The sequence below is a fragment of the Dromaius novaehollandiae genome, chromosome 16 (genome assembly GCF_036370855.1).
Source record: "Dromaius novaehollandiae isolate bDroNov1 chromosome 16, bDroNov1.hap1, whole genome shotgun sequence".
NCBI classification, from domain to species: domain Eukaryota; kingdom Metazoa; phylum Chordata; class Aves; order Casuariiformes; family Dromaiidae; genus Dromaius; species Dromaius novaehollandiae.
In genome coordinates this window covers 20,952,283-20,966,592 of record NC_088113.1, presented here as the reverse complement: position 1 = coordinate 20,966,592, position 14,310 = coordinate 20,952,283, and the positions used below count along the sequence as shown (strand labels likewise).

Genomic DNA, 14,310 nt, shown 5'->3' with positions numbered 1-14,310 from the left:
TCGCTGGGAGTTTGCAGGGAAACCTCACAGGTCTCACAAGTTTTGTGTATTTTAGCCTGACCGCGAGGCTCTGGGGGTCCGGCCCGGCCTCCCTGCCCGGTGGGTACCGGGAGCACGACCGGGGTGAGGGTGCGGTGGGGAAACAGCCGGACTCACACCTGCCGCGCTTGTGCCGCCCGTCCATCCCGCTGCCGCCGAGCGCCGGGCTCCCGCCCGGGCGGCCCCGCACGTTGCAGCGCGCCCGAGCCGCTCTGTTGCGATCCAGGGACATCGGCGTCGAAATTTCAGGCTGCTTCTCCGCCTACGAGACGGAGATTAATCCCCCGCTCTATATGCAAAGGTTCTGGGCGAGCATAACCCATGAAAAACGTAGAAATAGGGAAATTATCTGTAGCGAGTGGGTTTGCAGAGCTCATTATTTACTCACGCTCACCCTTGGTTTAAATTAAACTGTTCCTGCACTAGGTGCTGGTCCCCTGCTTCAGCTTCCCATTTTGTTTCCTTATTCCACCTGGGCAGGTTCCTAAACACATTTTCTCGTTTGTTTGCCGTATTTTGGGGCTGTAGCAGAATTAAGGTTATTAAATGAAGCGGAGTCAGGTAGCAACACGATTTTTGAGCTGCTGTGCGGTTTCTGCAACCCAAAAGCAAACGCAAGCCGGGGGCTGCCGGAGGGGCCGCGGCGCAGGACTTTGGCTGCCGCCGGGGTCGGGGCTGCTGGAGCGGCGGCAGGCGGGCTGAGCGGGCACGGGCATAATGCTCCTTAATCCTGCCGAGAGGCATCGTGGGATAGGGCTGGAGCCTCCCTCCGGGAGCCGCACGGTGCCCGGCGGAGCGGCCTTGCCCACAGAGCGCCTGCCCGGCGCGGATCCCCCCGGCCGCCCGCCCCGTCCCCGACATGGAGCCGAGCCCGCGGCGAGCGTGCTGCCGGGGGGATCCGCGGAGCATGAACGCCGCCCCGGGATTAGGTCAGCTCCGGTCACTGCCCAGACGAATAAGTGGATCAGCGCAAGGGAAAGGAGGGGGAGGCAGGGTTGCGGGAGGAGGATGCCGGTGCCGGGCCGAGGCCGAGGAGCAGCGCGGGGCGGTTGGGGCCGGTGCACCGTGCCGCGGCCGTCCCGGTCGGCCCCTCGGCCCGAGCGGGCTCCGTCCTGGGTGTCGCGCACCTTGGGCGCCCCGCGGCAGCGCGAGGCCGGGCCGTCAGGCCGGGCACCGCCATCTGCTCGTCGCTCGCTGCAGCCTCTTTGTTCGCGGCCCCGCGGCGCTCGCTGGCGCAGGAAGCGGCTCCCCACGTGCTTCGCCCTTTCCCTCTCGCGGAGGCACCTAATGAAATAAAGGATTTACTGCGGCGGGGGGGGGGGGGGAGCAGGCCGGAGTTTCCAAGCGTCGCCCCGGCCCCCGAGCCGGCCCCACGTGTCCCCGCAGCCGGGCACGGCCGGGGAGCCTCCGCGGGCAGCGGGTGCTGTGCTGCGCGGGGCTCTGCGGCCGCCTTCCCGCTGCGCTAACCCCCTCCCTGCCACCCAAGTGCGGCCTGTCCTTGGGTGCGACCACCTCCTCCCAGACCTCCCAGCAGAGCAGCAAACCCCCAATCTTTGGGTCCTGGGGTTTATTTCCTCGCGAGCTGCCTGGGGCCCAAACCGTGCAAGCTTTTACCCCTTCTTACAGCGCTCTGAGACGGGAGACCCAGCGCAGGGCGAGGAAATGCCCCTTTTCTCCTCCCTGCAATGCAAACAGAGCGCTAAAAGGACCAAATTCCAAAGTTCTTATTCAGGCAAAAGCTCCGCGGCCCTCGGCGGCGCGGCCAGGGCCTCCGCGGGGCCGCTGACGCCTCCTTGCCCGTTACAGATGACTCCTCGTCGGAGAGCTGCAGCGGGAATGGCTCCTCCACCCTGAACCCCTCCACCTCCAGCAGCACGCAGGGCGACAGCGCCTTCCCCGAGATGAACGGCAATGGCACGGCCGCCCCCATGGACTTCGCCGCCTCCGCCGACGACCAGCCCATCAACCTCTGCGACAAGCTCGCGCCCGCCCACGGCACCCCGTCCTACCAGTCGGACAGCTGCAGCGCCGACGGGCTGCGCAGCAGGGTGAAGTACGCCGTGAAGACGGCGGCCGAGGTACGGGCCCGGGGGAGGCCGCGCGTCCCCACCGGAGCCGGCACCGGGCACGGCAGGATGGGAGCGGATGCACGCGAAGCCTCCCGGGCCTTTGCTGCTGCCCCGGGGGGAGGCGGGCTGCGGCCGGCATCCTTTGCCTTGGCGGGAGGGGAGGGAGCGCGGCCGCCGTGGCTGCGGAGCGGCTGTGTCTGGCCTTGCTCCAGCGTCAGGGCTGCTGCTGCTCAGCGAGGACAAGGCCGCGGTGCCAGCGGATCAGCCAGCGGCGGGAGGGGAGCGGCGGGGCCGGCGGGGCCGCAGGCAGCGTGCCACCCCCCCCCCCGCCAGGCACCGGCACCCTCGCCGCGCCTCTCGCAGCGGGACGTTGCGCTGGGCTTTCTTCAGCCCGGCCCGTCCATCTCCCCCCTCCGCTCTGTTTCATGGCGAAAGCTGCCCTTGGGCATCCCGTGTGGAAGCCATTGCCTTGGCCCCCTCCCCGCCGCGCGGAGCAGGGACCGCGCGAGCCGGGGCCGCCGGAGCACCCGCAGCCGCAGCCGCAGCCCCCGCGCGCAGCCGTAAAGCCCCGGGCCGCTCTCGGCTGTCTCAGCAGCCATCACGTGAGGCAGCATCCATTTAAGCCGCGGCCGGGCAGCAGGGGCCGTGCCCGGCCTTTCCCACGCAGAAGCCGCGCCACGGGGGCAGGCAGGAGAGCTCAGCAGCAGCCGCTGGCTGCAGAGCAGCACGAGCCCCCTTCGCCCCCGCCGTGGGGTGGCCGCGAGCCACCAACACGCGTACCGAGACCTGCGTTCCCAGCGCCTTCGGGTGCCGTCCCGGCTGGGCTAAGCAGTGCGCGGCGCTGGGTGCTGTCTGCCCCGTGCAGCTCATCCTGCCCTCACCCATCACCTAACACGCCTGCTTCACAGCTGCTGCCGCCTGCTCGGGGCCAGGCCAGAGCTGCAAGAGGCCGAGACGCAAACCTGTGTTTGCTGCACGTTGGGCCACCGCGGTGTCCGTAAGGTCACCGTGTCCGGCCCCGACTGGGGCAGGCAGGAGCTGCCAGGCTGGGGCGCGCCCGGGGAGCGCGGCCGGTGCCGGTTAGCTCCTGGGTGCCCGAGCAGGTCACGGGTTGCAGCGGAAGGAGAACGTGACATCAAAAAAGGGGACAGAAGCAGCGAGCCAAGGGAGAGGTCTTTGATGTGCCTGTCACTTGCGCAGCCTGAAGGCTGGCCTTTGCAGAGGTGGGTACGCGGGAAGGTAAGGGCTACGCGCTTTTAACTGCCTGTCTCCTCGCAGTCCCCTCCGTACAGCTCTGGTAGCTACGACTCCATCAAAACAGAAGTCAGTGGCTGCCCTGAAGACCTGACTGTCGGCAGGGCTCCCACAGCTGATGAAGATGATGACGATCACGACGACCATGAAGATAACGATAAGATTAATGACTCTGAAGGGATGGACCCGGAGAGGCTAAAGGCCTTCAATGTAAGGACAGAACCTGGAGCCGAGGGGGCATGGCAAGCCCGCTTTTCTGTACTCTCACCTTCTACCTTTTTCTTCATAGATGTTTGTGCGCCTTTTTGTGGATGAGAATCTGGATCGAATGGTTCCCATCTCCAAGCAGCCCAAAGAGAAAATCCAGGCCATCATCGAGTCTTGCAGCCGACAGTTCCCCGAGTTCCAGGAGCGGGCTCGCAAACGCATTCGCACTTACCTCAAATCCTGCCGCCGCATGAAGAAGAACGGCATGGAGATGGTGAGCCGTTTCCCCGCCTCCCTGGGGTTCCTCATCCCCCTCCTCGCTCGCGGGGGCTCCCGGCAGCGCGCAGGGCGAGTTGTGCTGCTTCTAAGCTTGTGTCAACCCAAGGGATCGCCGGCCCGTCTGCCCACTGCGCACATGCTGCCAGGCTCCGGTTACAGACTGGCAGTGCAAGGGAAGGAGAAGGGTTTTACGTTTCCTGCCCTTTCGGTGCACGTGTCATGAAGAAACTAAAGCGTCCGGTGCCCAGGAGGTGCTCTTGGCAGACGCTTGCTTTGAGTTAACGTTGAGCGTCTGAGGGAAGGAACAAGCCACCATGGCGATGGCTCCCTAAAAGCGTTCATGTGGTTCTGTCTTCCCAGACCAGGCCCACCCCTCCTCACCTGACCTCAGCCATGGCAGAGAACATCCTGGCAGCTGCCTGTGAAAGCGAAACGCGGAAAGCAGCCAAGCGGATGCGGCTGGAGATCTATCAGACGTCCCAGGTACGCTGCTCCCAGCGCTTTGCACGCCAGGCACAGGGACATCTCCCCATGCCTGGGCAGGGAGCAGGCGCTAAGCCAGAGGTGACAGACCAGGCCAGCAGCTAATTTTATCCGGTCGCTGGCTCACTGAGTGGCATCGCCGCAAGCTTCGTCTCGCGCCGGGTGCGAAGGGAGACAGTGGGCAGAGCACACACGTCACGGGCAGTGGCATGGCAGCGGGAGGACAGGGAGCACATGCAGAAGGAGTGACAAAGCACGCAGAAGGAGTGACAAAGCATGCAAGCGGGCAGGGAGAGGAGGCAGCACGCAGTGTGCGTGGTGGGGAGTCACTAAACAGGCTCCCAGGCTGAAGGGAGGGATGTGAGACTGGCCAAGCTACAGTTAACCTCTGGAGGGACTGTGGGAGCTGGAGATGAGCGAGAGACAGGTCCTTTAATTTCCACCAGCAGGAGAGAGCAGTGGGGGAAAAGGGGAAAAGCTTCTGGGCCAATTGGCAAAACATTTTTGAAAGCCTTCCTAAGAAGTCACAGGGCTATGGAGCAGGCCCACTGAGCATGCTGAGATCCAGGGCTTTCAGGGTACCTTAGCTGGGACATGAACACTGGCTTTCGCTAACCCCACGTCAGCCCACGGGCCACCGGGGAGCAGCAGGTCTTGTGTCTTGGGCTGGAAGCAGAGGAAGGTCGGGCTGCTCGCCGCAGTGGGTCTGTTTGTTTCCCCCGTGTAGGATGAACCAATTGCTCTAGACAAGCAGCACTCCAGGGACTCCACGGCCATCACCCACTCCTCCTATTCACTGCCAGCTTCATCTTACTCCCAAGATCCAGTCTACATCAATGGAAGTTTGAACTACAGCTACCGTGGCTATGGGTCCCTGGGCGGCAGCCTGCAGCCACCCACTTCGCTCCAAACAGGGAACCACAGTAACGGTAAGCGGCACGTTCTTGGGGAGCGGCGCGGCATTACGGGGCCGACCTGCTTTCACCGGCATCCTCCTCCCTCCCTCCACGCAGACCCGGCTCCGTGCCGCGCTTCCCTGTGCTGCGGGCCGGGAGCCGCCGGCTCTGCTGCCGTCCCTGCCGCGCCGCGTCCGAGCAGCCAGGCCTCTCCGAGCTGGGCAAAGCCGGGGCTGTTCCCGCAGCTCAGACCAAGCTCTTTTGCTGCAGGGCCTCTCCCACCTCCGCGCAGAGGTTGCCCCGAAAGCCCCTCTTCCTTCGCGGCTGGGAGAGGCCCCTGCCCAGTCACTCAACTTGCCTTATTGCAAGCAGCTAGTTGTTGACCTGAACTTAGGAGGGAGGCATAGGTGGAACCAGTGGAGGAAAGGAGTGTCACTTAAAAAAAAAAGAGAATCCGTACCACCTATTAATTATTAACAGGAGCAGGCGCCTATCGCTCCCCTGATCTTGTTGCCGGTATGAGCCGTTCCTTCCCCCAGCCCCCATCAGCTGCTCTTTGGGACGGGGCTCGTCTGGTGCCGCTCGGCCGCAGCGCCCGTGGCACGGGCAGCGCCCGCCGCGGCACGGGAGGGCGGCGAGGGGCTCCGGGCCGCACGGAGAGGCGGCCAGGGAAGCAGGGCTGACACTGCAGGGCTAGAAAGTAGTAAGAGAAAGCAGTCAAGGCTTGTGGAGCCACTTTAATTTCATAATAAATGAGTAAATGGCGAGAACAGAGTCGCCTGGGTCTGAGCAGGGCACTGAGGGAAGTACCATGGTAGCTGGTGACTCCCCGACACGCAGCTTAAAGAAGTGTGGGATCGAGAAAAGGGTCCGGTCTCTCCAGCCACCTTGGCCAGTCCTTCAGCAGCCTCCACTTTGCTTTCCCTTGCTCCCGTGCGTGCTGCGCGCTCCTCCGGCTTCCTTCCCCTGCCCTTGGCCCTCCCTCCCCGGCTGGGGTGAGGATTTGAAAGGATGTGATTTCCGGAGTCCTGAAAGATGCCCGTCTGGGATTAACTCTTATCATCCCTTCCTAATGCCTCTTAACCCTGAATAAAGATCCCACCCTCGTCTCCAGCTGCTGAGACCTAATCCTTGCAGCTACGGCGGAGGCAGCTAGGGTTTCTCTTCAGCCCGGCGCGTGCACTCGAGGCCCCCCCCCGCTCCCAGCGACCCTCCTCGCTCCAGGCACAAACGCCCAGAGCGCCGTTGCCTTGACGTGAGACAGCAAACAGATGCAGCTACATCTCGGCCCAGTTCCAGTTAGAGCATGCCCCAGAATAAGCAAACAGGCCCTGCTTATAGCACACAATAAAGGCACACAGCAGCAAACTTGCTTCTTTCTAATGGATTTTTTAAACCTCTCCTTCCCATTTTTTTCCCCTCTGCTTAAGCTCTTTCCCAGGCCTTTAAAGGTAAGCACAAGCTCCCAGGGCACAGGGAAGGAATGTTGCAAGGAGCTGCATCTTTTCTCCACTCCATAAGCATAAAGCCTGGAAGGATATGTCACCCAGCAGTGTGTCTTCTCCCTCCATCCCCCACCTAAGGCAATTCTTGCTCAAACCCACTTCCCTATTCTCCTAGCTCCTTCCTCCTCAGTAAGCTGCGGGGGTAACAGAAAGCTCAGTTTACTGCAGCCTTTTCTGTCCACTAAAATTGCTTTCACATCACAGCCACCTCCCCTTCCCCAGAGCTCTCCCTTCTCAGGACTTCTTAGACCAGTTTGAAAGATCTCTGCTTTTTCCACTTCTCCCTCATCATTTGTTGCTTTAACATTACTTTTTTGGGGATTCTTTTCTTTCTGCCCCAGGGTGATTGGTCTCCCCTCCCTGCTGCCGCTTAGCAGTGAGACCCACCTGGTCTCGTGGTGTTGCTTAACTGTCCTGTGCTCTGTCTCCTGCACGTCCACCCCGTCTCAGGCCACACAGCAAGAGCTCGGCTCTCGTGACCCTCTCCAGCATCCTTCGGCCTGCAACGCTCCAGCTCACAGCCATGGGATCAGCTTAGGGGCTTTTCTCTTTACGTACAGGCTGCCAGTTTTGCTTACATCCTTTCCCCAACTAGTATTGCATTTCTAATATACATCTTCAGCTGATTGTATGGTTCTTGTACCTTGTTTGGTCTCTCTTACTTAGTCCAACACAAAGATAAATGTAGTTCTTCCTCTTGCCTTTACCTAAATATGTCATTCCTCAAGCTATGTACGTCTAAACCCCCTCTGCCTCCCAAATCTGCCATGTGATCAAATGTTATATTGGTAATTCCTTAAGGTTTTAATATTCACTGAAGGGCAGAGCACTTGGTAGCTCCTACCAAGAGTAGGCTGTATACATACGTATATATGGATATGCACGTGTCTCTGCAGACAAATACAGCAGTGATTAAACATGTTTCTTGGATCTTGGAGAATTCACACGTGAAAAAAGTCACAAAATTAAAGATGTGCAGCGCGCACAGCAGGTGCTGTAAGCTGAGGGTGACAGTACTGCCCTGCTCTGCAGAAAACCACAACGTCTGTGACTAGATGGTCACGTACTGTAGAATTGGAGCAGAGACGTACTTAAGAGAAAAAGTTATCCCTGCCCATCAAGCAAGCCGTAAATTTTGCAGGACTTCATTTCATCTATGGATTAAGTCACAAAAGCGTAAAACTCAGCAAGAACGCTTAGACCTCCCCCAAACCGTTAAAAAAAAAAAAAAAAGTGCTGCTCAGCACTTTACCTTTTCGGTAAGCTCACGGGTGCCACCGCAAAGCCTGCTCAGGTCACCTTCCTTCCCCCTCGGCAGAGCCTACCCAGCAGGTAGGGCAACTGCTGAAAATTTCCTCTTGGCCCGTGTGCCTGGGCACAAACACAAGGTAGTTAACCAGCAACACACCGGGAAACACCCCCCGCGCAGGATGTCACTTGTCATGTGCAGAGGAAGAAACAAAAGCTGGAAGACATTTGCTGCTGTCTTTCAGCGCTCGAGTCCCTTTGAAGGGTGGCGGTGCAGGTAGGCAGCCGAGCAGCGCAGGTTTCGAGCCGCAGCGCGGTCGCAAACCCTCCCTCTTGGCAGGGCAGGTGGGGCAGGTTGCAGGAGGTCGACTCGAAAGCCGCCTGCCTTGTCGTGGCTGTTGCACAGGCAGCGACCTGCTTGTGCTTGGTGTCTGAGCTAACTTCTCCAGAGCTGGAGGCTTTGCATGTTATTTAGGGCCCGTGACTTAAACTGCAGATGACCTTCCTCCAGGTGTAAAGGTCCAGATAAAGGTCTGGCCCAGGAGCAACAACTGCTGCTAAAAATCTCATTTTATCTGGCCAGACACAAGCACCACGGCTCTTCCTGACCTTCGCTCTCACTTTCCCTTCACAGGTCCTACCGATCTCAGCATGAAAGGGGGGGCCTCCAGCACAGCCCCGTCCAACAGCACCAGCAGGGGAATGCAGGCCGCCCAGCTGAGTCCCACGGAGATCAGTGCAGTGCGGCAGCTGATTGCCGGCTACCGAGAGTCCGCAGCTTTCCTCCTTCGATCTGCAGATGAACTGGAAAACCTCATTTTACAGCAGAACTGACTCCTCGCGTCTGCGTCGCTCCTCTGTCGGAAGACAATTTATACCTGCTAGAAAGAGGCTCCCAGCGGTGTCCTGCTCAGGAACACCATCGTCCTCCCATGAAGCAGCGGGTACATGTAGTTTTAGAAGGTGGAATCCAAAAGACCTGTTTTCTTTTACACTCCAAGCACCTGGGACTTCAGGCACAAGGACACGTTTTTGAACCATACCAACACGTGTGCGTCTAGCTGACCAGAAGCCAAACCTGCAGCTTGGAAGGATGTGGGACTTTCAAGGGCAGAAGGGAGCCTGGGGAGGTTTGGGGCTGCAGATGTATTTAGAATAACCTTTGTGGACCCAAATGTTAGAATCCCATCCCCAGATAATTTTCAAGTCTTAGGTGAGCTGAATCACATATTTATTGAGAAATGGACCCTCCTCTCCCCTTAGTAATTTATTTTTCTGAAAATGGATTCTTTTGAGTTTGTACAGATTGCCAGTTTTTTGTCTGTCTGATCAGAAGGAATTTATTCCTGTGAAATAACACATTCCATATCACTACACTACTAATTTCCAGGCAGCTATGCCTGTTTCTCTGGGGAGCCCTTGTCCCACAGGGTGCAAGTTTGCCATCTAGCCCTAGTACTTCTAGGCTGCTCAGCCTCCAGCCAGCGTAGGTGGAAGCTGAACAATGAAGAAAGTGTCCTGTTTAGACCTTTGTTCTAAGCAGTCCTGTAGCAGCAGCAGTGGGGTCTAAATCTCCTGCAGAGACTCAGCAAGCTCAGCAGACCTCCAGCTAGAAGGACGTCTCGCACTCATTTAAGTCATTGCAGATAAGAGAAGGAAGGAAGGAAACATCTGAGAAACACTGTCTTGCGTTCACCATCTGTATTCTACCTCACACTCCATTGTGGGCTTTTTCCAGGACTGAGCTGGTTCTGTATGACTAAGTGTAGCAGACAAGTGGATAAGACTGGGGAGTCCGAAACGAAACCAGCAGCTGAGCAGCTGAGCAAGCGCCGCTGCCCTGGCGCTGCGGGTACCGCTGCTGGACGGCAGCTCGCTGCGATGCAGCTGCGTCCCACCTCTCCTCGGCGAGGAAAGCTGTTTTCACGAGTCTGTGTGAAACCAGCACTGGGGGTAGCAACAAGAGAATAAACCATTTAGAAACCGTGCATGGGTATAATAAAGGCTAATGAGGACTCTCTGCCTGAAAAGCAAGCTCAATTCAGCAAGGAGCTCACTCCTTTCCAGAAGACAGAGAGAGACAGGCAACATTTCAGCAGCAAAACTGACAAAAGTTCTCTCTGGGGCCCAGGATTCTCCCCCCTTCCCTGGTAACAGTCCTGGAACAAGCCCACAATTCCCAAAGTGTGGAAAAAAAGTAGTCTGAGTACCATTCTGCCCAGTTACCGATCCCCCCTCCCCCCAATAATGCACTTCGTTTTGCTCGGTGCAATACCTACTACCAGTGCTGCTAAAACCAGGGACTTCGCTCAGGCACTAAGATGCTGAACAGAGCTGAGCAATGCAACGTGGTCTGTAGCCATATAGAGCAGCAACGAACTGCTGCTGAGAACGCGAATTCGTCTTGCCTCCTCCCGGCTCAGAGCTGGCAGAGATCCTCCCTGCTCTCCTCTAGGGCACAAATTGTCATCACAAGATAAATTCGATAAATATAAAACCATATTTGCTCATTTTAAGTGTAGATGGTTTCTCTCTCTGAAGCCAGCTTTTTTTTTAGGCCAGTTTGAGCCTGATGATGAAGGCTTTGCTCTGTGGAGCCGTGCTCGTACACGGGTTTGAGTTGCTGCAGGTAGCTGAGGCTGGTCTCCAGCCAGGAGCGAGCCTGGGCGGTTTATTCGGTAGCCTTTATAACCAGTTATGTTCCAAACACACTGGAAGAGAAACAAAATCTATACCTTGTTCTTAGTTTTAGAATAGAAAAAGCCACTGGCTTTTTAGAACAGACTTGCCTGGCCCAGCACCAGAAGGGATTAACTATTGCATTGACTGTTTTCCTCAAACCTTAAAGTTTTCCCAGTTGTTGGAAAAAAGGGACATCATAATTCCTGGCCATTTTGTGCAGCGTGTCCCTGCAGAGATAAGATGGTGGTTTGTTAAATCCGAGTTAACGCTGGAGTAAGGAGCAGCGTGATTGCTCAGAAACGTCTCTAGGACACCCGTACTTTATCCTGTCTGACCAAATTACACACGAGAGCGGGGCTGGTGTCCAGAGCAGGACATCAAGAACAGCCACCCTCCACGAGCCAGGTTCAGACTCACGCTTTCCCCAGCACTTCACAAGCCTGCTTGGTTTGTCCACTGCATCCTCCCATACTTGGAATTTATGTAAATATTTATTTTTGTGTGAATACCATGAAGTAACAAACCTTTTACAAAATATGTAACCACAGCCATTTGTGAAAGTCTTAATGTTAGAGCAAGAGAGGCAGAGACAATCGCTGTCCCAGAATTCTCTCTACGATTTTATAACTGAATTGGTGCCTCTGCTCCCCTCAGAGGCCATCGAGAACATTTAGCCATAAGTTTTCCATCCAGTTAACTCAAAAAGAGGTTACCCAGGGGCTTACGAACAGATCAACATCAGCTACAGTTTGTTTAAAGTTTTATTTATACAAGTCTTAGCTGTCTTTACCAGATCACCTTTGAACTTGTCTTAGCATGTATTAAAGTTTAGTAGCTCTTCACTTTTTTAAACTGCTGGTAGAACACGGATGAGACTCGTGGTTGCATAGGAAGGATGTTGAACAGTCTACCCTGTCGTAACACCTGATGTTCATGACTCGCAGCTGAATGGTACAGACTCAGATTTCCAAAGCCCTGGTGACAGCCGCATCTGAGACAAGCTATGAAACAAATGGGATTGACTATGTATTTTTGTCAGGGATTTCACCCCCCTTCTCCCCCCCGTGAGCTGCAGCTTTACCGTTTCTTTGGAGCGAGCTCCGTAGGACATCTCAGTGCTCTTTAACTGATCCATACTCAGTTGTGGCTCTTCTGTGCTCCCGGACTGTTTCACAGCCACATTCCTGGGCGCTCCCTAGACGTCGAAGGTTAGGAGTCTAGTCTAGATTCAACAAGGAATGAGCAGGAGCAGAATACACCGGCTGTCCAGATTTTCTGAGAGGTGAAAGGAGAATGCTGGGTTAGCAAATGGTCTGGATGTTTTTCGTTTTGTTTAAGAAAAGCTAATCAGTGATTTGAGTTTTTTTATTTTTTTATTTTTAAAAAAACCACAACCATCCTGCCCGGATGTTCAGTTCCCATGACAGTGTTTCAGCATGGGAAAGCGTTCCCAGGATTCCAAGCAGATGTAACTTGTACCTCCCCGATCCACAGGGCCACTTTTCTCCCAGAAGTGGCTGTCGGATTTAGTACCAGTTCATAAAAAAAAAAAATGCTGCTTCGAACTCAGAGGGTTAATATACTTTTGATTTGTAATTTTTTGTAAAACTTTTTACAAGGTAGCATAGTATTTCACCAGAATACCAACTACAATCCGTCCATGGTCTGATTTTTATATAATTTAGTGGTGCTTTAGAAACTTTTGTTTGGTTGTTTCAGAGCTGTACGGCTCAGTTCTTCGCCTGTATCTACCTAAGACCAATGTGAACCTTTGTATTTTTGCTCCTAATTTTGGACTCAGTGAAAGTGTACTGTTTACATGTACAGAACTCCCAGCCCCTGTGTGTTCTGCAAGACCTGCTGTTGAAGAGGAAGATGCACCTCACCCAGTTCGTCTGCTTAACAAAGCCACAGATTCACTCACCCTAGCATCGACACACATACCTACCTTAAAGACGACCCCACAAAACTGAAACACAATAAGCAATTTTGGTTTTTGCACATGCTACTGTATTTTTTCCAGTAGTCAGTTTAAGAATTGGCTGCAATTCAAAGTGAGAATTAGTCTGAAGCTAAGTTAACTAAAGCAGCAGAACGCCGAGCAGAGACAGAATAGCGCAGTGCTGCTGCTTCACCATCTTCCTCCCGACATCGGCGGCACAAAGGTGAAAGCTGCTCAGCTCAATTTAGGATTCAAACAATGGAGAAGAGCAATCAAGCCAACTAGGGGCTTGCAAGGAAGCAGGGGGGGAAAACACTCATCCAGCATAATTGGAAACATACTTTAACTAACATGGTTAAACTGCCCAAGATGTTAATTTCAGATTAAAATGGTAGGAGAGCGTTCCCTCGGGAGACAGGGGGGCTCGGAAACGAAGCGGAAGACAGCTCTTTGGAAAGTCGGTGCTTTCCAGAGGGCTCAAATAGAAAGCATATGGCACTTAATCCAGCTTTTAAGGTGACACTTTATTGCTTAATCAATTGATTCATTTTGAAATGATATTTTTGCAGATAGGCACCTATGCAACTTAATGTGGCTCTTAAGCAGATGAGCACTTCCTCCTCAACGAGCTTGATAAGAGTTATTTGTGTTATATACTGTGGATTTTTCCAGTAAATGTGGCTTAATATTTTAATTCTTAGAATGTGTGTCTATTATATATGTGATGCAACTTAATTCTGTTCTGTTTGTGGAATGATTAGCACAGGCCAACTCCCTGTTCCCCTCACTTAACAAAGACCAATGAGCTGTTAATCAAGCTGTTATCTCCATGGTATTACTTGCTAAATGCACTGATTTCATAAGTATGTGGAATCCTTTTTTTCTTTTGAATCTGTATATCATATATAAGACTGAATCTACTTAATAAACACTGTATAACAAAAAGGGCTTTTTCCTCCCGTATCGAACGGCCGGGCCGCTGTTAGCTGCCGCTTCCCGGCGCTTCCCGTCCGCTGCACTTTGCGCCATCGCCAGCTCGCAGCTGCTCGCCGGAGCACAGATGCGAGCCAGCCCCAGCCCGCGCAGTGTGCAAGAGGTCAGGGTGATTTGCTACCAAAGCAGATTCCAAATTTAGGTCCTAAAGAAAAAAAAAGGCAAAACAAAATATCATTCAATAATTTTGAAGCAAGCTGTGCTTTCCATTCCTTAACAGACAGCCACAGTTACTACAGATAGCAGCATTAGCGCTCATAAGTGGGGCTAGTCACAAATTCTATGCTTAACTTATATTTTGACAAAACTGATTAATTTTGTGAAATGTCTGTTTTTTGTGAAAAAAATGGAGTTTTCATTGAAGTTTGTGGAAAGTTCTCTCCCTCTCCTCATGGAAAATACTGATTTTTCGTATCAGCTTTATTCACTAAGTATAATAAATCTTTGCATCCCTAAAATGTCGATCTCAAAGTACCATGTAGATAAAAACCTCCTGATTTACATCAGCGATTGGATGAGGGTCTGGAGGACCCAGGAAAGACAAGTCGAATCAATTAAAACCTTTTCAGGAAAGAGTACACTTAGATTCGCATACACATACCTGCGATGCAGAACAGACAAGACTTTCCCAAGGACTTGCTGCCGAGTCCTTGACAGAGTAACCAAGAGAACCCGCTCTTCCGCCTAACATTTGCGCTAGTAAATAGTCAACT

General features: G+C 54.3%; 1 protein-coding gene and 1 long non-coding RNA gene across 2 annotated transcripts in view; one reads left to right on the top strand and one right to left on the bottom strand.

The window, feature by feature from the left end:
- The window catches only part of NOL4L (nucleolar protein 4 like), a 68,012-nt gene extending 54,463 nt beyond the window's left edge, over positions 1 to 13,549 (top strand). The window contains exons 6-11 of the mRNA XM_064521720.1: positions 1,846 to 2,117; positions 3,387 to 3,572; positions 3,652 to 3,843; positions 4,209 to 4,331; positions 5,059 to 5,260; positions 8,615 to 13,549. Coding sequence (XP_064377790.1) covers positions 1,846 to 2,117; positions 3,387 to 3,572; positions 3,652 to 3,843; positions 4,209 to 4,331; positions 5,059 to 5,260; positions 8,615 to 8,814 — 1,175 coding nt within the window. The 3' untranslated portion in view covers positions 8,815 to 13,549. The remainder of the gene's footprint in view (positions 1 to 1,845; positions 2,118 to 3,386; positions 3,573 to 3,651; positions 3,844 to 4,208; positions 4,332 to 5,058; positions 5,261 to 8,614) is intronic.
- On the bottom strand, positions 32 to 1,851 carry LOC112987245 (uncharacterized). Its single transcript, XR_010391956.1, has 3 exons — positions 1,654 to 1,851; positions 434 to 1,323; positions 32 to 301 (listed from the first exon to the last, which is right to left on the bottom strand). It is a non-coding gene; the product is annotated as an uncharacterized LOC112987245 (long non-coding RNA).
- Positions 13,550 to 14,310: the final 761 nt, after the last annotated feature.